This window comes from Zosterops lateralis (assembly GCF_965231275.1).
Source record: "Zosterops lateralis genome assembly, chromosome: 4".
NCBI classification, from domain to species: Eukaryota; Metazoa; Chordata; class Aves; order Passeriformes; family Zosteropidae; genus Zosterops; species Zosterops lateralis.
This window is the reverse complement of record NC_139765.1, coordinates 41,895,516-41,915,031: the sequence shown is the minus strand read 5'-3', so window position 1 is coordinate 41,915,031 and position 19,516 is coordinate 41,895,516. Positions and strand designations below refer to the sequence as shown.

The following is a 19,516-nucleotide window of genomic DNA, read 5'->3' as shown; positions in this document are numbered from 1 at the left end:
TATCTGAAACCTAACATCCCAGTACTCCTGATAAACCTGTACATTGTTGGTAATGGAGTAGCCAGCCTAAATACAGCTCCATACCACTGCAGCTGGACTGTTTCCATTACTCCAGTTAGTGTGTTTAGCAGGAGATTAAGAACCTCAGCATTGCACAAAGACTGAAGGCCAAGTCCCTTGGTAACTTTACAGAATGTCCAAGCACAGAGGAAATGCAGATAAAGTACAGCCTATAAACTTTCCAATTTTTCTATTCCACTCCTTTCCTCAAAGGGAAAAGAGGGCTGAGCCTGGATAATAACATTGTCCTTTCAGCATAATTACCCAGCTTTGTCACTGCTTCACACATAATTAAGTATTAATATTACCCTATAAGTAAACAATACGTACATGATATCTTTGCAATGGGCAAGAAAGCATTGCCTTGTACACATTCTGTTCACTGGAGTAAAATTGCAAATTGCATGCTGAATCAGGAGCCATACTATACTGTCAGATTTTTTTATTAAAATGAATTTGTTTGCTCTTCAGTACAATGAACCATTAAAAAATAATTTGCACAATGCTAGTATTCATTATTGCAGGGATTCCTATACAGCAAACAGTGTGTCTAAATACAGGAATCATGACATAAAAGAAGATACTAGACACAAGATGCTGTTAGGAAACATCATTACATGTGTGCTCATAGTGTAAAACTGCCTGTGATAGCTTAACCCCAGCCAGCAGATCAGCACCACCCAGATAACTCTCTCCCTCCAGAAGGATGAGTAAGAGAATCAGATGGCTAAAAGAGAGAAAAGTCATGGGCTGAGACAGAAGTTTAATAGGTAAAGGAAAAGCCATACACTCAAGCAAATAAAAACGAGGAACTAATTCAGTATTTCCCTTGGTCAGGCAGGTGTTCAGCCATCTTCAGACAAGCAGTACTCCATCACATAATGGTGACTTGAGAAGACAAATGCCTTCATTCTGAAAGTCTCTCCTTGTTCTTTCTTTCCCTCAGCTTTTATTGTTTAACACAACACTGGTTTGCATTATCCCTTTGGTCAGTTGGGGTCAGCTGTCTGTGTCCCCTCCCAGATACCTGTGCATCCCCAGCCAACTCACTGACAGCAGTAGGAGAGGCCCAAAGCCTTGATGCTGTGACAGTGCTGTTCAGCAGTACCTAAAACATGCCCATTTTCAGCACAAAAATAGAAACACATTTCTAAGGAATAGTGGCACTATATTAGATGTTCTTTGCCTAAGTGCTGATGACTGTATGGGGAAGGAGGGAAAAGGCTGTTTAGAATGAGGTCTTTCATATTCATTTGTGTACTTTGAGACAAGTCAACCTTAGAACTGCTCAGTCTGACCTCTGTCCTGTATTTTAAAATCACCAACCCAGGACAGAGTTCAAACAGCCTGACTCCTCATACAGCAGCCAGCAGTACATGGACTCATGGGTCTTATGCTGCACAAAGACCATTGGAATAATAACTATGAATGCCTCATTTTCCATAATTTGTTTTCATCACATTCAGAAACTCTTTCTATTTGCCTTTCAAAATATCCTATGATGATAAATTTTAGAATTTACTTTTCAGTTGTAGGAAAAGCACTTCCATTTATTTGTCTTAAACTCCTTAAGGTGCTGCTCCTTAGTTAGAGTACAACAAGAAAGAATGATCATTATGATTATGCACATTTTTTCACTTTCATTTCACTTTTTGTACATACTTTGTGCATATTTTCATTGCAGCTGTCTATTTTTCAAAGGAAATAGTCCTAGTTGACATTGTCTTTTCTAATAGCACAGGTGCTCCATGCCTCTGGTTCATACCCGGTTAAATTCCCAGTACCCTTCCTAGTTCTTCTACACTTTTCTGCGATAGAATGAGTTAATCTTGCATGTAGTATTCAAAAAAACTGTGCAGCATGTAATTGTATTAATTTAATGAAGTTCCAGTGTTTGCTCTCACAGCTTTACCTTTACACTTTCAACACTCACTTCTCTTTTTCAGTCTTTACCACTGAGATGACGTTCTGTATGAAATATCTGCTGTGACTCTAATATCGCTAAATTATAATAACAATGGAAATTTTGAGGTCATTATTCTGTATGTGTAGGTAAGATCATTTCCTCTGCATGCATCACTTGGTATTTATTGACATTGAGTTTAATTTGCCATTTTATTACCCAGTAAACCAGTATTGTACCATCAGAATCTCATCACAGACTGTTTTAAATACTAGGCATTACTCTGTTTTGTCTGCAAACTTTGTTGCTATAATGCTCATCTCATTTTCTGAATAATTTATGAGTCTGTGATATTCAAACTTATGAACATCTTGAAGAGCCCAGGCTCAGCACAGATTTCTGCAGGATTTTATTTGTAACTACACTCCATTATAAGAAAAAAAAATCATTGACTTCTATCTAGCAATCTTTTAATAAGGTGCTAATATGGGTCTTTTTTACAGGAATTTGTTATAATCCCTTTCACAGTTCTAACTAGATTGTATCATCTACATCATCTTTAGCCAATGTTTACTGACACATTCAAATAACTCTAGACTTCTAATTCATGACATCCCTCTAGTTTCCAAGCCATATTAGTTCTTACTGCATCTATCTATCTATGCCTCCACCAATTTTACTCTTTATAATAATGTCTATGAAATTCTTTAATGCAAGCTTCAAATTTACTGGTATGTAATTCTCATCCTGAGAATCCCCATTTTAAACACCGGTATCATGTTTTCCACCTCCTACTCATTCAAAACTGTAGGTTGCTTATTACTATTAGGAGGCCATCAGCTTCATATTTAAGTTCCTTAGAACATTCAGAAGCAAACTATCAGATCATGGTGAACTGTTACTATTAATTTTATTGACCTGTTAAAAATGTCTTTTATTGACACTTTAATTTGAGAAAGTTCCTCAGATATATCATCCATAAACAATGACTGTAAAGAAAGTATTTTCCTAGCCTTCTCTGCATAATACATAAATGCACACAACTAATCAGATTTTCTGCAAAATGGCCTTATTACACTCAATGGCTTTGATTATCTCCCTATTTTCAGCATTTGCTTTCAAATTTCCCATTTCTGTTCAGGGGTGAGGAAGGTGTCTATAAATTGTATGTTTCCCTTAGCAAGCTGTCCCTCAAAATGTTTTTGTCTCATTTCATTGCAATTTTATGTTTGAGCTGCCAAGTTTACATTTATTTCTTCATTTGAATGCTAGTCTGTGAGTTCTAACAGTTTCTCTCTGATTCTTGTTTAACATGTTTTCAATATTTTGAAAGTATTTTACAATTAGCCCTTAAGTTTATAGTTTATTTAAATGTACCAAATTTACCTGCGAGCATTTTTATCCATGTTGCTGCTTCCTTAAAATAATTTCTTTATTCTTCATCTTTCTCACAATCCACTTTTTTAGTGTAAAAGATACACTGGAAATTTTTAGATTTCTTTTGTACAACATATTTGGAGGCAATGGAAATGTCTAAACATTATTGTGTTTTCTCCTCTAGTCTCTGGTTATTCATCTGGGGAATCTTCATTTACTATCTCTTTCAGTAAAGAGATTACAGGTATCTATCTGAAATTTTAAAATAGAAACTTGACAACAAGCAATGGAAAGGACACTTTTCATCCAGTATTTCTTCAGACTATGGAATTCATTGTCAGATTTAGGCTAGATGTTCAGCAAGATAGTATAACAAACATTTCCCTAGGCATGCCATGGCAACCTCTATAAAAATCTGTGATTTATTTTAACAGATACCATATATGACTTAATACTCCCACCAACTTGCATTGTGTCTTAGCGTGTCATTTCTGTTTAGTTTCCACTCTACCAATGCATGTGTCCCTCATTATCTTTTCTCCATATTACTCCAGAGATGTTCTTAGTCCAATAAAATTTAAAGCTAGCCATTATAATTTCTAAATTTGGGGGTTAGATTTGAAATGCACAGATGGAGCCGGACATACACAGGAAGTTATATGGAATACCACTGTATTGATGGTAATCAATAGTTAAGTTTACTTAACTTATTTAACTTACTGCAGGATTACTTAACAGTTACTCCAAAAGCTAGAAACAAACATTAACTAAGAAATTATGTTTCTTTACAAGATACTAACCATGTCATAATAATTCCATGTGTGGAACTTCTCATTCTAAAACAAGAAAGAATTACTGCAAAACAGTCTATTTCCAAAAGCATATGTACATATATATAACATTAATCAGAAGACTCTACCACAAACAACTTTTCAGAAATCCCTCATCAACTAAATTGTTAATTTTCTTAAGTCATATTCAGTGACAATTGGTCTTACTTTTCTCTAAAACTTTATACAAAATAAACACCATGTTGTTCATTTCATATGATTGTCCACATATATTAAAATAGACTGCTGAGTACTTTCAAAAAATTAAGTCTGACTTCTCTTCCCAATTCAAATTCTGTAATAATAATTTATTTTTAATCTTCCAACTGAATGGAAAACTCAAATGTAAATTGCAAAGATAAATATGAAGTGATCAAACTGAAACTAATCATATACAACAGTGAAATGGAAGGCAAATAAAATGGAAGGGCAGACGTGGCACTCAGGGATATAATTTAGCAGAGGGCTTGGTAGTGCTGGGTTAATGTTAGACTTGGTGATCTCAGAGGTCTTTTCCAACCTAACCAATCTATCAGTTCAAACTGTCTTCCAGAAGTTGAGTACAATATAAAATATATACTCACTTCATTGGTTTTCAGTTCCTAGTATGTGATATTACCATGTCATACTTGGGCAGACATATTAGACAGACAGACAGAAAGGTCTATAACTTTTCTTCAGTCCTGAAATTCTGGTCTACTGTTAGTTGACAAGTGAATATGAAATCATAAGAAAATATTTCATCTTGGTTCTCTCCATAGGAACAAGGCAGAACAAAATGAGAAGCAGGATGTCGGACCAAACATTTGTAAAACTCAATATCCTGTCTTTGGCAGTAGTGAATAATGACACCTAAGGAACAATATAAAATAAAGCACATAGTGGCAATGCCATTATAAACTCTGCTTTGCCAACAGAATACTCCAAGACAGAGCTGGTTAAATGCCTCTTTTCAGGTTGAAGTACACTGGCATAGAAAGTCGCTCTTCATTTAAGGAAGCCATTACACACCTTTCAAGAGTCACATCCTCTTTCTAATTCTACTATATATTTTCTATTTCTATTATTTTCTAATTCTACTAGATATACTATACAGTTTTCAGGACTAGAACCCAAGAAGTGTGCTAATTCTCAAGGATGAAGACAGGCCAGAGATTTGTACAATGCCTTAATGATGTTGCCTACTTTGTTCTCTATACCTTCCCAGCACTTCTTTCCATTTTATTTGCAGCTTTTGTGCCCTGTTGAATCAGTAGCTATTTCTAAGCACTGAGCTGACTTCATAGAATGATCTACTATAATTCCAAGATTTCTACCTTGAGTGGAAAATATCATTCAGAGCCCATCGTTAGGAATGCAAAGTTAGCTTTTCTTCCCGATGTGCATCACTATCTACGCTGAATTTCATCTGACACTTTCTCACACCATCCCCCTGTATCTTGAAGTCTTCTGCAAATCTCATCACTTACTTTCCATTTTTACTTCACTGAATAGTATTAGCACACTTTTTCATCTCCCTATTCACCTCTTTTTCTACATCATTTATGAATGTCTTGAACAGATAGGTCTAGAACAGTTTCTTCTGGACTCCACTAATCTTTTCTTATTGGGAAAAAAAAAAAAGAATTATGATATTTTTCCTAATATTTACATATTTATTAGTCTAAGAGATCTTCCCTCATGTCTCATTGCAGCTTGTCACTAGTTTGGATGAACAATCTTCTTAAAAACCTCTCTTCAGAATGCAAGTGAAAAATAATTCGCAGATATTTTCTGTTGTTTTGATGAAAACAGATTTATTTATTTATTTATATACTTATTTATAATTTTCTGATTTTTGACCAAATTAGTCTTCCATTAAAAGACATATGTTGTCGATTAAATAAGTTTTTAAATAATTTTTATTTCTGCCTTCTTTTTGTTTCCCACCTCAGAATTATTTTCTATTACAGTTCTGTGCATAATGTGGCACAATATCTTCCTTTGGTAAGGACCTTAACTTTATGTAATTGGTTCTATTCAATTAAGAGCTTTAAAAAGTACTTCACAAGAATGACGTGTTTATAAATCAGGACAAGCAGTGAGGTAATTAAAACCAAAATATGAGATTTGCTTATATAGCAGTGGGTGGAAGTTCTGACTGCTTTCAGTTTCTCCACACTGAAATACAGTCTACACAATACTAGTTTTTTATAAGTTATTTACTGGTTACTATGATGTTAGATCATAGTTCAGAAGGCCTTTTAAACTTTACCCAAAGAAAAATACATGTCATGGTCAAATCTCAGGACATCTAGAAGTACCAAGTTAAGACCAAAGAATGCAAAACAGTTTACAAGCTTTACCTTTAGCTAAGTTAGTTAAGTTCTAAAACCAGCAATGTTCACGGCACTGGCCTCTATAAGAAGAATCATATCAGAATTTTTTCCCCAGGATACTGCTGTAAGCTGCAGTTTACTGGAGTAAATGCCAAGCCAGCACTTGAGGGTCACAGGATTCCAAAACTAACAGGAATCAAAAAAATCAAAAGGTATCACTAAGAAAGCAAGGCACCTTCACTGCATGAGAATCTAAGAAAATGCTGGACATGTAAACTGACATATGCATGGAGCACAGCAGCTGGGGAAAAAGAGACACAGACAGCAGTTACTCCTGTCTGGACTACTATCGTGATAACCCTCACTCCTCATGCATGGTGGATGTTGCTAGAAGTCAAGCCTGATAAAATTTAAATATACCTATTATCTGCTAAAAATGGCAATTTTGCTATACAGGAAATCTGTCATTAACTATTATTGGCTTATGGGTCACTTAGCTGTTGAAAAACATGTAATTTATAGGTCTCTCTTCCCTGCCTCAAAATGTCATACGTACTTATTGTGTTAGATGCTTAGAATATTATCAAGGTGCTACCAGTCAGTTTCCAAATTAACTCTCAATAATGGGATTATTATCTTCCTCAATACCCACCCAAAACACTATTTATCATCTATCTTAACATTACAGATTGTCAAAGCAGTGATACTCAATTTTTTTTTCTTCTTGTTCAAAATGGGCTGAAGTAAACTTTAACAATAGATAAATTGTTTCTGGAATGCAAGAAATCTGCTTACTGAAATTCGCTTGAAGAAATCTGTTTAGTAATCTGCTAAAACAATCTGGAGCACAGGTTAATATTAGTTTCTATGACTTCTCTTTAGGCTGTTCTATGCTGACTGATTTGACTTTAATTCAGTGAAATTTTTATATGAGTATGCTAGCACAACATGAACATGGATGACACAACACTAAAGAATTTCTAGAAAGAGATTTAGCTGAACTTTCTATGACCATTATTTTTCTAGAGTTTTTCAAAATTGTTTAGTTTTTCCATTTTGTGCTAGCCAGATGATTTCTACATCTTGTGCTTTTATATTTACCCCATCAAAATTGCCAAGCAGACACCAAACATGAATGATCTGTGAATGTTATACTTCTTTGTGCTTTTACTTTTCAGATTAGAAGCTGAAGAAGGCTGGAAACTGTAGTGCTACATTTCATTAACAAGATATCAATACAATTTGTAAAACAAGATGCAGAGATTTCTCTGTTTCAGTCACTGAAGCATCACAAAAGAAAGATAAATTTGTTAAGTACAACTTTATATCCCTGCTTGGTCACAGCCTTTATAATCCTAATCAATAAACAAATTGAGCGCAGTCAGCTTGCTCTCTTGCACTCTTCATGATGAAGCAAACATCTAACTTCAGCAATTCCTACCAGACAGTCCCTTCACAGTAAATTCAGGAGTTTTAGCAATAGAAATGATTCTGTAGTGCTCAAACAGCTGCAGGGCAAACTAACCTTGTCACTCAGTCCAGAAGAGATAGTCTTTCCAACTAAAAAGGCAATCTGGAAGAACTGTTCTGTTGAGCAACATCAATGTCCAAACTTCCTTTTGCTTTCCTATGGTTGTGTCTTCTTTGCTGCTTTCAGACCACAAGAGCTACACATTGTCCAAAATACAAACTGAACCCTTCAAACCAGCAATTACCTTAACTCTTCCATTTTCTCAATATAAAAATGAAACATGCACCTCAGGGTACTTTTGTTCAGAAAGAAATGGTAGCAACACATGAGCAACATCCAAAATTATGTAGACAGTGCATACTGAGGGCATACACTCAAAAAAAAAAAAAAAAAAAGAAGGGGGGAAATATTTTTGGTGACATGGAACAGGACAGGGAGGAGACTTGCTCTTTCTCTTGTTTTCCAAAAGAACTGCAGCAAAGTAAGCCAGAATTCCCAGGATTTGGCCATCTTTAGGAAAGAAAGAGAAAAGTAAGGAATGAAAATAGGACAATTCCTCAAACAGCCAGATAAACAAGGCCAGATTACACTGGAGCCCAGAGAGGCAAGTGTGAAGGAACAGGGTCTCAGAGACAAGGAAGCAAAAGGAGGTAATGCAGCAAGGAAAATTCAGAAAGTTTTGTCATGGATTGAAAGAAACTATATGTCTATATTTCAGTGTTCTGCTTTGTGTCAGTACTGCTTTCAGGTCCTGCACTGCTGAACACAGGGAACTTTCCAAAATGTAGTCAATAACCTGTGCAGATACCTCCAAGCAACATGCCCCAGCATAAGCAACAACTCGACTCAAATGCATTTTGGACATTCAGATTGTCCAGAGGCAGTCAAGCACGGACCATATGAAAGCATCTTGCTGTTAGCTGAAAGTCTTCAGCCCTGTATGTTCAATTCTGCCTCTGAGTGTCCAGCTGCTAATTTCAAAAACTTTTTAGTAGATATTTGTTGTTTAAGTTGTAACTCTATTGTAATTTTTTTTTCTTCCTATTCTAAGGCAGTGCATTTTCATAGGTTTCTAAGGCAATAAGCATTTTTATTTTTACCTTTGGTTTAAATTTGAATTTTAAAAATAAAAATCTAGTAAAACTTTCATAAAATCTGTTAGAAGTGCCATAAAAAAGCCCCAGGAAGGAAAATAAAATCCCACATAAAATAATTTTCATTTAGAATTATTTAAAGGTATATGAAATCTCCCTTGATTATTTTAATTTAATATTCATGAGTAAAGTAAAAAAAATTATATAAAACAGTCTAAGAATAAGCAGAGCTTTAAGCAGGAAGACAACCTCTTTTCTCAAACTGTGCAACATGGCATGATAATATTTGGTTTTTTCTCAACTCCTGTAAAGGGTAAAGAGAATTGTATGGACACAGCCAAGTGTCAACTATGCCATCTCCCATTCTATCATTGTGCTGTAGCTTAAATATTTCACTGAAAATTGAATATTTTTAAAAAATCATAGCATCCTTTATGTTGGAAAAGACATTTAAGATCACAGAGTCCAGCCACAGAATGGACAGAATGGACAAATCCCAATACGCATGATGAGGAGTGAATTACTGTACAACACTTTAGAAGTGGTAAAATTCAATGAGACTAGATGTATATTGGGTTTAAAAACAAAGTAAGTATAATTAATTTTTTTAAAGAAGAAAGTTAATGTGATGATTCTCATCTACTTGCAGATCAGTATAGTGGAATGGCAAAAAGGACTAATGAAACACTTGCTTTCCTGAAAAAGTATTCAGAAGTTCAAATGAAAGCAAGATTAAAAATATTATGTTTAAATATGTTTCCATCATACAAATTTGAATAGGTGATTTAGGGAGAAAATCTTTTAGGCTTTAAATCATCACATTGTGCATAACAGCAGAAGAAACTTTGAATTCCCCTTTATGAAGAAAAAAAAATATTTTGAGCTTTCCTTAAGAATTTTGTGGATTTATTTTGCCCTAAAGCACAAACAAATACTTAACACAGCTTTATATCTATCAAATTACAAAATTTTTTAGCTGATTTTAATATGTAATTTTAAAAATAGTAATGATTTTTCACTGTTAATGTTGTAACCTTGAGCTGCAGATTCTATTTTATTTATGGCCTAGTCTTCACTATATTAATATTGGGAATAAAAATGCTGGTCAATAAAAGAAGAGAAAATAAAGATTCAGCTTTGTAGCGCATTCTGGGTGACATCAAAGAATGGCATCGAGTGATTACACAGGACAACTGCATCTATTTTTCTGTATTATAAGTTTATGATATAGTCCAGGAACTCATTCATTTATTTTTCAATAATCTGAAATATAAATGAAATAAATTTTACTTAATTTTTTAAATCATCTTATTTTTTTTCAAAATAAGGATACAAAATATGTCTGACGAGATATCCCTGGAGACTGTAATTTCATTGGCCACTTGTAAATCTTGGAAAATCTCCAAATACAATTTTTCAAAGTGCAATAAGGTTTTCTCTGCCAACTGTTTGCTTTCAGCAAACATCAGACAGCCATAATGACAAGAAATATTGTTCAGTAAATCTTTTCTTTGTCAAGAGATAGCACCATTTCCCTTACAGTCTCCAACTGTGCAGTTGCCCCAAATGCAGGTAATAGCTAAATGACTCTTCATCAACAAACTGCATAACAATAAATCCACTCATTAAGATAGTGAAAGATCAACTAAGTTTCCCAGGACGGCAGCAATAATCACACAACTTCAATATCCACAAAGCAAAGTACCAAATTCTTTTAAAAAAAAAAAAAAAAAAAAAAAAATCAGACCATTCAGTCTTCTGCTGCGATCAGCTTGACTTTGCAGTTCAATGGAAAATTATTTCTTTGTGTTAACCAACTCAGATGTTTAGGGCAGAAGCATCCTGGCCTCTATAAGGAATAGTGTGGCCAGCAGGAGCAGGGAGGTCACTCTTCCCCTGTACTCAGCACTGGTGAGGCCACACCTGGAGTGTTGTGTCCAGTTCTGGCCCCTCAGTTTAGGGAGGACATTGAGACACTTGAGCACGTCCAAAGGAGGCAACGAGGCTGGTGAGGGGCTGGGAACACAAACCCTGTGAGGAACAACTGAGGGAGCTGGGATTGTTTAGCCTGGAGGAAAGGAGACTCAGAGGTGACCTTATCACTCTCTACAACTCCCTGAAAGGTGACTGCAGCCAGGTGGGGGTTGGTGTCTTTCTCCAGGCAGCAACTGACAGAATGATAGGACACAGTCTTAAGCTGCACCAAGAGAAATACAGGTTGGATATTAGGAAAATGGTTTTTAGAGAAGGGGTCATAAAGTATTGGAATGGTCTGCCTGGGGAGGTGGTGGAGTCACCATCCCTGGATGTGTTTAAAAACAGACTGGGTGTGGCACTTAGTGCCATGGCTAGGTTGAGGTGTTAGGACTGGGTTGGACTGGATAATCTTGAAGGTCTCTTCCAATCTAGTCATTCTGTATGATTCTGTATGAAGTCAAAACATTATTTCTTCATTAATGGTATCAAAGCCAGGGCTTGATTTAATGGTCACCATTTTAAGGATTCAATGTCATTCGCTTGGAGTTTGTCAAAGTACAAATATTAATTTTATCAGCACCTACTATAATTCTGCACTCCCACATTCTCAGACCTCCAATTCCTGAGCCAGTTGCTGATTACTAAGTTCTCTATCAGTATACATATATCCATTCCAGGAGCTTAAAGTATATCTACCTGTACTTTAGCTGCTACCTAGAGTTGATAGCAATTCCAGACAGTGTTAGCACATACTGCTAAGTAGTTTAAGGACACTCATAGTGGTGTTTCACTTCATGATGAGATCCATAAATCTCAGAGTAGACTTTGTAGACTGCTAATCATTCCAGAGCTAGACCATTATTTTCAATCATCAGTCTAGGCATCCCTCTATACATTTTTGTATGACTTGAATAAGTCATATAACAGTCAGTATTTCAGATATTGTTCTGTGTGCCCCTTTTCCTCATGCTGTCCATGCTCTCCAACACTCTCCTGTTGCTTCAGCCAGAACAAGCAGCTGCCTAAACTACTGAAAAATCTGTTTAATAGTGGCAGTAGACATTGTACTTGAAGAATCTGCAGATGAACAGCAAATGCATTACACAGATAGTTTCAGAGTTGCGATAACGATTTTTCCATGCTGAAGAGATAAAAGCAATGTTTGCTAGCAAAAGAACCATACTTGGAATAGCAAGAAGTCAATGAAAAATGTGTCATTTAGCCCTAAATTGCAGAATTCCTACAGATCCTTACAGATTTCCAGTTTTGCTAATCCTCTACCATAGCAGGGCATCTGTGGCAGGGTAAAGAGACTGAGATCTGTTATCTTGTTTTCAGTATACAAATTTATGTAATTATGGAAATTGCATAACCAATGATGAATAATCTATAGAATGAAAACTCTTTACCTAAAAGGCCTGTACAACATCCAATGAATTCATTTTGGGAAATAAAATATTCTAAGTCATAAGTCATTTGCCAAATAAATTATTCACTGTGAATTGCTCACTTCCTAGTAATCAAGGGCTAATCTGCTGTTCCTCCAAAGACCAAGTCAGCGGAAGAATGTAAATAAATCTGGAAACTGTAATAACCATTGATCCATCTCTCTGGTATATATAACAATGCAACTTGATACTTCCTATTTCTTTATAAAGGCTATAATAATTCATTTGACAAAGATCAAAACTGGAAAGCGGAAATACTCAAAAAAAAAAAAAAAAACAGAAAGAAGAATAAGTTGTTCTCTCGAAACAGTAATATTCTGCCCAAGCAGAAACCATTCTAAATAGTTTATGCACTTACACTTAGGTTGTGGTATTATAATCCTCTTTGCTCTCTCAGTTATTCACTCAGATCACTTACACAGCTTAAATTCTCTAGGTACTATATTGAACAAGGTTTTTTTTCCTCAAGATTTTCAGTGAAAGAATTTGATATCTGTATGATTTAATTTCACTTTCACTTGGAGAGATAATTTAAGAGGCTGCTGCAAGACAAGCAAGAGCCAGTTTCTGAGGGTAGTTATTTCATGTTTCTCCAAGGAGGAAGATCCCTGAGGCAATAGCATACTTGTTAAAATGATGCTGAATGATTCTCATGAAAACCTACCAGAAATAAAGTAGCGTAAATTATTTAAGTATGCATGGTTAAGTAGTGACCTTTCACTGGAGCTGGGGTTTGGATTAGGAGGCTTCTTTTGGTTCTTATTTTCAGTTATTCTATACTTAAGTAGAGACTTCTATCCTACCTGCAATACCTGTATTTCTCATTTCTTGTCTCTCTTCACTGCTATGGTGTTCTCACCTTCTTTCTATTCCTCACTTTTATATGCAATACATCTGTCTCCTGGCATATCCTCCACCTTTCTCCACTTGGTGATTCCTAACATTCTGGATTTCTATCCCTTCCTATCTCCTTAACTAGATTTATTTATCACAAGTTCATATTTTGTTTTCCCCCCTACTATCATAGTACTTGTTATTCCCTAGAAGCGCTAGCCTGCAGTCAAAGCACTTCCCACAGCACTCAGGTCATCATCTGGCAAATCTTCTGAAGGCAGAGACATGTTAATTGTGAAGCAATTCATCGATTCATGTGCCTTCACTAGTGAAATGAACATGTGTACCCTTTTCAGGTCCTCCAGATTCTCCTCCTGATACTCTGGAGGCATAGTTTTCCATACCTCCTCCACTTGTATTCTCTCTGAGGGCCTACAGTCTCATTGCACCACCTTGTCCTCCTGCCTCTGGCTTGCTGGGCATCAACACCAGCAGAAGGAAGAAAATAATGGCAAGGATCCCTCATCATCATCATCTCACCTCTCTGAGCAAATCACCACCAGATGTTTCTGAAAGCAATGGGCTCTCTCAGACGTGCTTTGCTCCGTGCCTTTTTCCCGAACTCATTCAATCCATTTTTGAGCCCTTGACCCTCTAAACCTTTCTTTTTTATGCCCTTGGTTGAAACCTATCATCATCCCATCAACCCATCATAGCTGACTATTCACTTTATGCTTGCTCAAGAGATAATTTAGGAACATTTAACACAGGAAGGCTCAAGCAGTGTGGGAAGGCCATCTCTCTTGACTGATTATTCCTCAAACTCTACTCTAGTGTCCTCAGAAGAATCAGTGGATTCCTTAGAGTAGATAAATGCTATCCCTTCCCATGTGCTGTAACAGATCTCAACAGGATGGTAACTTCATGGCACACAAAAATATTCATGATTTCAATTGCTTTGCTTTCCCACTGAGAGGAAAACAAAGGTCAAATTCATCAAACTTTTGCAATTTGAAAATGTCAACAGATTATTTAGTTTAAAACTCCCATTCCAGTGCTGATATTACTATAAAACAAACACATTTCAAAACAATAGTTTAAATTAAGAAAAACTAAAATCTTCATTTGGAAGATGGCAAAGTGTGTTGTTTCCACAACTTTAGAACTTTTTCAAAACTATTTTAAGCCAGGAAACTAATCTAAAAGGATATCCCACAAGAAGTTTAAGTTCAGTTCTGTCAATGTTTTCCAACTAAAAATGGTTTAATCAAAACTTAATTTGATCTACTCTATCTTGTACATTATCGGTGCAGTATTGATAAGTAGTTTTTCCTAAGTATTTTTTTCTGTTTGGTTGTTCTAAAACCGTTATATTAAAACTTTATAATAAAAATGCATTACTATACAACATGGATCTTATATTAGGTATCTCACTGTATAATTCCGCCAAGATCAGGTGATGTTTAAATAGTTCCAACATTTTCAAACCTTACTTCTCACATAAAAACTGTGAGCTCTATACTGAAAAAAAATCTGAGAAATGGTAAAATATTCATTCTTTATTATAGTTCACATCCCAAGTTTGGTGAAAGCTTGGCAGGTTAACACTGGTACTTTGGAGAACTGAGACATAAATTAAAATGTAGCTTTATAACCTCTGTTCTTCTGGAAATCAAATCCTACAAAGAGATCAATTTCAAATACAGACAATTCAGAAAGACAGGACCATTCGATATCACATCTTCAGACTGCAAAATCTTTCAAAGAAAGTCTGGACAGAAAATATAGATTGTGTATGTGTGAACATGTGCCTAAAAAGCAAATAAATAACAACAAACATTTTTCTGACTAAGCAAGCAGCAATTCCAACAAACCTTTTCATTGCTGAAATTTCATTTAATTAAAAATAGCATTTTTGCTGAGATAAGGGAACATAGTTGTTGATTTATATAATGAATCCTATGTTTTCTGACATTAAGAACAGATTAGTTTATCTTTAATTGAAGGGAGAGATTAAAAATTCACCAACATAGATATTTACAAAATTATGCAACCTTTCATATAAATAAAATTTACTTAAATTCAGTAAAAAAAAGAAGTATGAAGAGCCACTAGGACTTAAATTGATGTGTATTGACAAAACCTTTTACAAATTAAGTTAATTTTAAACAGTATGAAAGCAATCTGACAGAATTACAGCTGCAGTACATAGCTAGATATTGCTGGTTGCTTATGAGTTAATCTGGTCAATTGATCATTAAAAAATTACATCAGTCTCTATACTAGGTTCAATGAACACTGGGATACAAGCTTACCATTTTAACTGGTTTTCTCCTCTGCTCTGTATGTTGAGTGGTAAAATTAGAGAATGCTATCTACAGTCTAGACATCTGGAACATGAGCAAATAAACTCTATTCCCTAGTGAAAATCCATGTGATGGCATAACTTGTTTCCTAGGATTGTTGAAAAATGTTACCAAATTAAAAGTCCCCCAAATGAATTTAACCTATTACTTTACTTTCTGAATTTCAGAACTGCAATCTACACATCACGAGCTTTTCTTTTACTAAAACCAAAAGGCTTCTGAGCAGACAAATTCTATGTAATAAAAAATAAAGCCACCTTCTTTCCCAGCCTTTTGGTTTTAACCTGGCCTTTAGCAATAACAGCTGAGGTTTCATAAGGATATAGGTGCCAAAGCCTTGTACTTACATTTCCCTGCAGAAAGGGCTGTAGTTGTTCACATAGTCCATAAGACCTGTGACACAGCTGCAAGGATCTCCTCAAGTACCCTACTGATTTCTTTAAGCAGCAAAAACCAGTGCCCACTGTGCTATATTGTTTTCCTTCTTTTATGACAGTGATAAGTGAGGCCTTGCAGCAGGAGGACCATTCATTCTGCACTATTAGATACAGCCCTTATTTGGTGCCTAATGTTCCATGACCCATAAGCATTAAAGGAACAGCTAAGAAGTATTTGATCAGGTAAAAGGAGACATACAAAAGAACATATTGGTGAATAAAAATGTTTCTTATAATATAATAAAATACAGCACATTCAGGACTAACAGAACAAAAGCACAGTCTGAGTTGGAGGCAAATTCTTGCACAGAAAAGCTGCCACGTTCTTTGGTGGTTTCAAAGCCGCAGAGACTCAGTTGCAGGCATGAGAACAACCAGCCTCTGCCAGACATGCTGTTTGACCTGAGTGTTGCAACACTGATAAAGGATACAAGAAAAAAAATCACATCATGTTTTATATTACTCCATTAGTGTCTGGTTTCCTCTGGATTGTCAATAATCCTCTGAGAAATAGATTTTCACAAGACCAGCCACAGGGTTAATCCCTCAGGAATGCACTGGTCTGGCAGACTAGCAGAATAGGACAAGCCAGAAGCAATAGCAATACTATGTCAAAGCCATACTTGGCAGTCTACACAGAAAAATGAGATATAAAAGGACAATTTCTCCCTTCATTTTCCTTTGTTCACTTCTTTTCCACCAGCAAAGGAAAGGTTATTTTAGTCAGGCAAGGCTGGAAGCGACATCAGGAAGCAGAAGGTCTCTAGTGCAGCCACCTTTGAGCTCAGACCAGGCTGCTCAGGGCTTTATCCTTTTGAGTCTTGTAAATCCCCAAGGAGAGAGAGCACAATTGTCCTGGACAGTCTTATGGTCAAAAAAAGGTTTTCTTCTGTTCAGTCTGTACCTCTCCTCTTTCAGCTTGCACTCATTATTTCTCAGTCTCCCAAAGAGTATGTCTCCATCTCCTCATTAACCACAACATAAGCATCAATAAACTATAGTTACGACCCCAGGAGGCTCTAAGTCCCTCAGACTACCCCTGGAGGGCGAATGCTCAAATCTCAAGCCCTCTGCTGCACATTCTCCAATTTGTGTCTTTCTTTTGGGTGACCAAAAGACAAGGTCTAATAAGTTCTGAGTAAGGGAGGATGATCTCTTCTTTCAATCTGCCACTTGTGCCTCTATTTGCGCAGCCCAGAAGCCCACTGGTCATCCTTGGGGCCAGGGCACAGGGCTGCCCATGCTCAGCTGCCCACGAGAGCTCCAGAGAGCTGCTCCCCAGCCAGGAACAATCCCACAGCCTGGGCTGCTGCAGGGGGCTTCCCTCCTAGGGCCAGTGATGGCGTTTATGCTCCTTGAATTAAAACATGTCCAAACATTTTACTGAAATGGATAACTGAGACTACCAGCAAGAGAAGGAACCAAAGCTCTTACAGTAAGTGTCTGCCCAACAAAACCACTCATTTTCAGGCTAAGCAGGGCCAGAGCAGCAGGAGCAGCCGCTGTGCATGTCAGAGTATCACTGGCTCTGCTGCAGTGATAGCAGCAGCTGCCACAGAATCAGGTCCAATCACCATCCCTGTGCCTGCTGGCCCAGGAAACCAAAGAAGACTACAGACAGCAACTCAAAAGCTTGCTTAAGGATATCAAATGAAGTGGCAGTCTCAGTCTCAATGAGCAAAGTCCAATGAGCTGCTCAGAGAAAAAACAATCATCTTGTTAGCCCTTAATCTGACAAAAGCAGCACAGAGCCCATCCTGAGAGCTGAACATGATTAACACTTATTCTAAGGTACCCCTGTGTAATCAGGAAATGCTCTGACAACAACTCCAGAAGGAGATTAAGGTCTTTTCTCTGCCTGAAAAACAGGTAAGTCTGCCTTCAATAAACTCAGTAAAGAAAACACCTGTTTTGCAAACAGGCAAGAGCTGGCCCTGCTCATATTCCATACTGGCTCCACAGCCAGAAGCTGTGGTTGGAGTTGTTCAACTGATAAATCTCCTAATTTGCCCTATGAAGAAATGAACATGTTGGTTCAGATCTAGTGTTCCACCCTCACATACACACACAGAACAGCTCATGCCTGCTCAGCAAGGAGATGATAAGTAGCAGAATCCTCCTGCTTTTATTTACTCATAGGACTGCATCCCTGAAATTTCCCTTACTCCACTGCTCTCTCCCAGCACACTCCAGGGCAGCCCAGACCGTGGGTGGCAGTAAGGACACAGCCCCTTAGGGAGGCAACTGCAGAAGGGTGGCAGCAGCACTGAGCCCGAGGAGCTGCCTCCCACCTCTGCAGACCAGAGCCCTGGGGAACTCACGCAGCCCAGGGTGTTTTGTGCCTCTGAAACACAATTTACAGCAGCTCCAGATGCCTGGCCAAATTTATTTTGTTGCTGCAGCAACCATTTTCTGTGGCCCCACTTGGCCTTGCCACCTCCTCCATTGCCTTTAAAAAGAGATTTCTTGGTAGGGGAGAATGGGAAGAAAAAAAACTCCTATAGGAAAGGAAATCTGTGAGGGAAAAATACATTTAGATCTACACAATCTGCGTAGTGAAAAAGATTCTAAAGACATTTTTCAATGAAAAACCACTTGAGCATTCCACATTGAACCTGGAAGAAACCAGAAACAAAAAGAAAACCAAGGGCAACACAAGCAACAGCACATTTCCCTTTGAGCGTTTTTTCCCCCAAAAGATAATGCCATGTACTTTATCACTGCACTACTACAAAAGAATTTGTTTCTTTTCTTTCTATACACTGCTGTGCCAGCTGACAAACCTAGGAACCGATTTCAGAAGAAAAATTTTGCATATGTGTAAGTTTTACTCACTAAAGGTTGAAACCACACTGCATAACTCCCCGTAACCGCAGTAATCATTTAATGTCTTTTATTTAATGATACCAACAAACCAGCCTATGCTAAAAGCTGGCTTTTGTAAAAATGAGGATATTTGTTGACTTGGCAAATCAAAAAGATTAAGAAAAAAGGCACAAACAAGGTAATAAACAATTACTTTCAAAGAACCAATCATCATCAGTTTAGTCACTTACATAATAAAAAGAGATGGTGACACAAATATAGTGTAGCTGCATCTAGAAAATTTGATTTAATTGGTAGAATGAATCAACTAGAGAAATGACTGTAAAAAACCCAGGATTTTGGAAGTTTAGGGAGAAGATCTCCTTACCAGTTTAATGCAAAATATTGTTCTTCTGCTTCCATTCTATTGACAAAATGTCACTGAAGCCTACTGAAAGTCTGTAAATCCCAAATACGTAACCAATTCACCTTGCAGACTGCTAAATTTTTTTGACCCAGACATGTACTCAGTAAAGGCTCACTATTCTTCTTCATAGCATAATAATTCCTGTCCTCATACAACAGACTCATATAAA

The 19,516-nt window shown here is 36.7% G+C and overlaps 1 protein-coding gene across 2 annotated transcripts in view; it reads right to left on the bottom strand.

The window, feature by feature from the left end:
* TAFA2 (TAFA chemokine like family member 2) overlaps nucleotides 1–16,106 on the bottom strand; it is an 86,369-nt gene extending 70,263 nt beyond the window's left edge. For both annotated transcript variants that reach the window (XM_083860417.1, XM_083860416.1), the window contains exon 1: nucleotides 16,026–16,106. In XM_083860417.1, the coding sequence (XP_083716543.1) occupies nucleotides 16,026–16,066 (41 nt within the window). In that variant the 5' untranslated portion in view covers nucleotides 16,067–16,106. The remainder of the gene's footprint in view (nucleotides 1–16,025) is intronic.
* Nucleotides 16,107–19,516: the final 3,410 nt, after the last annotated feature.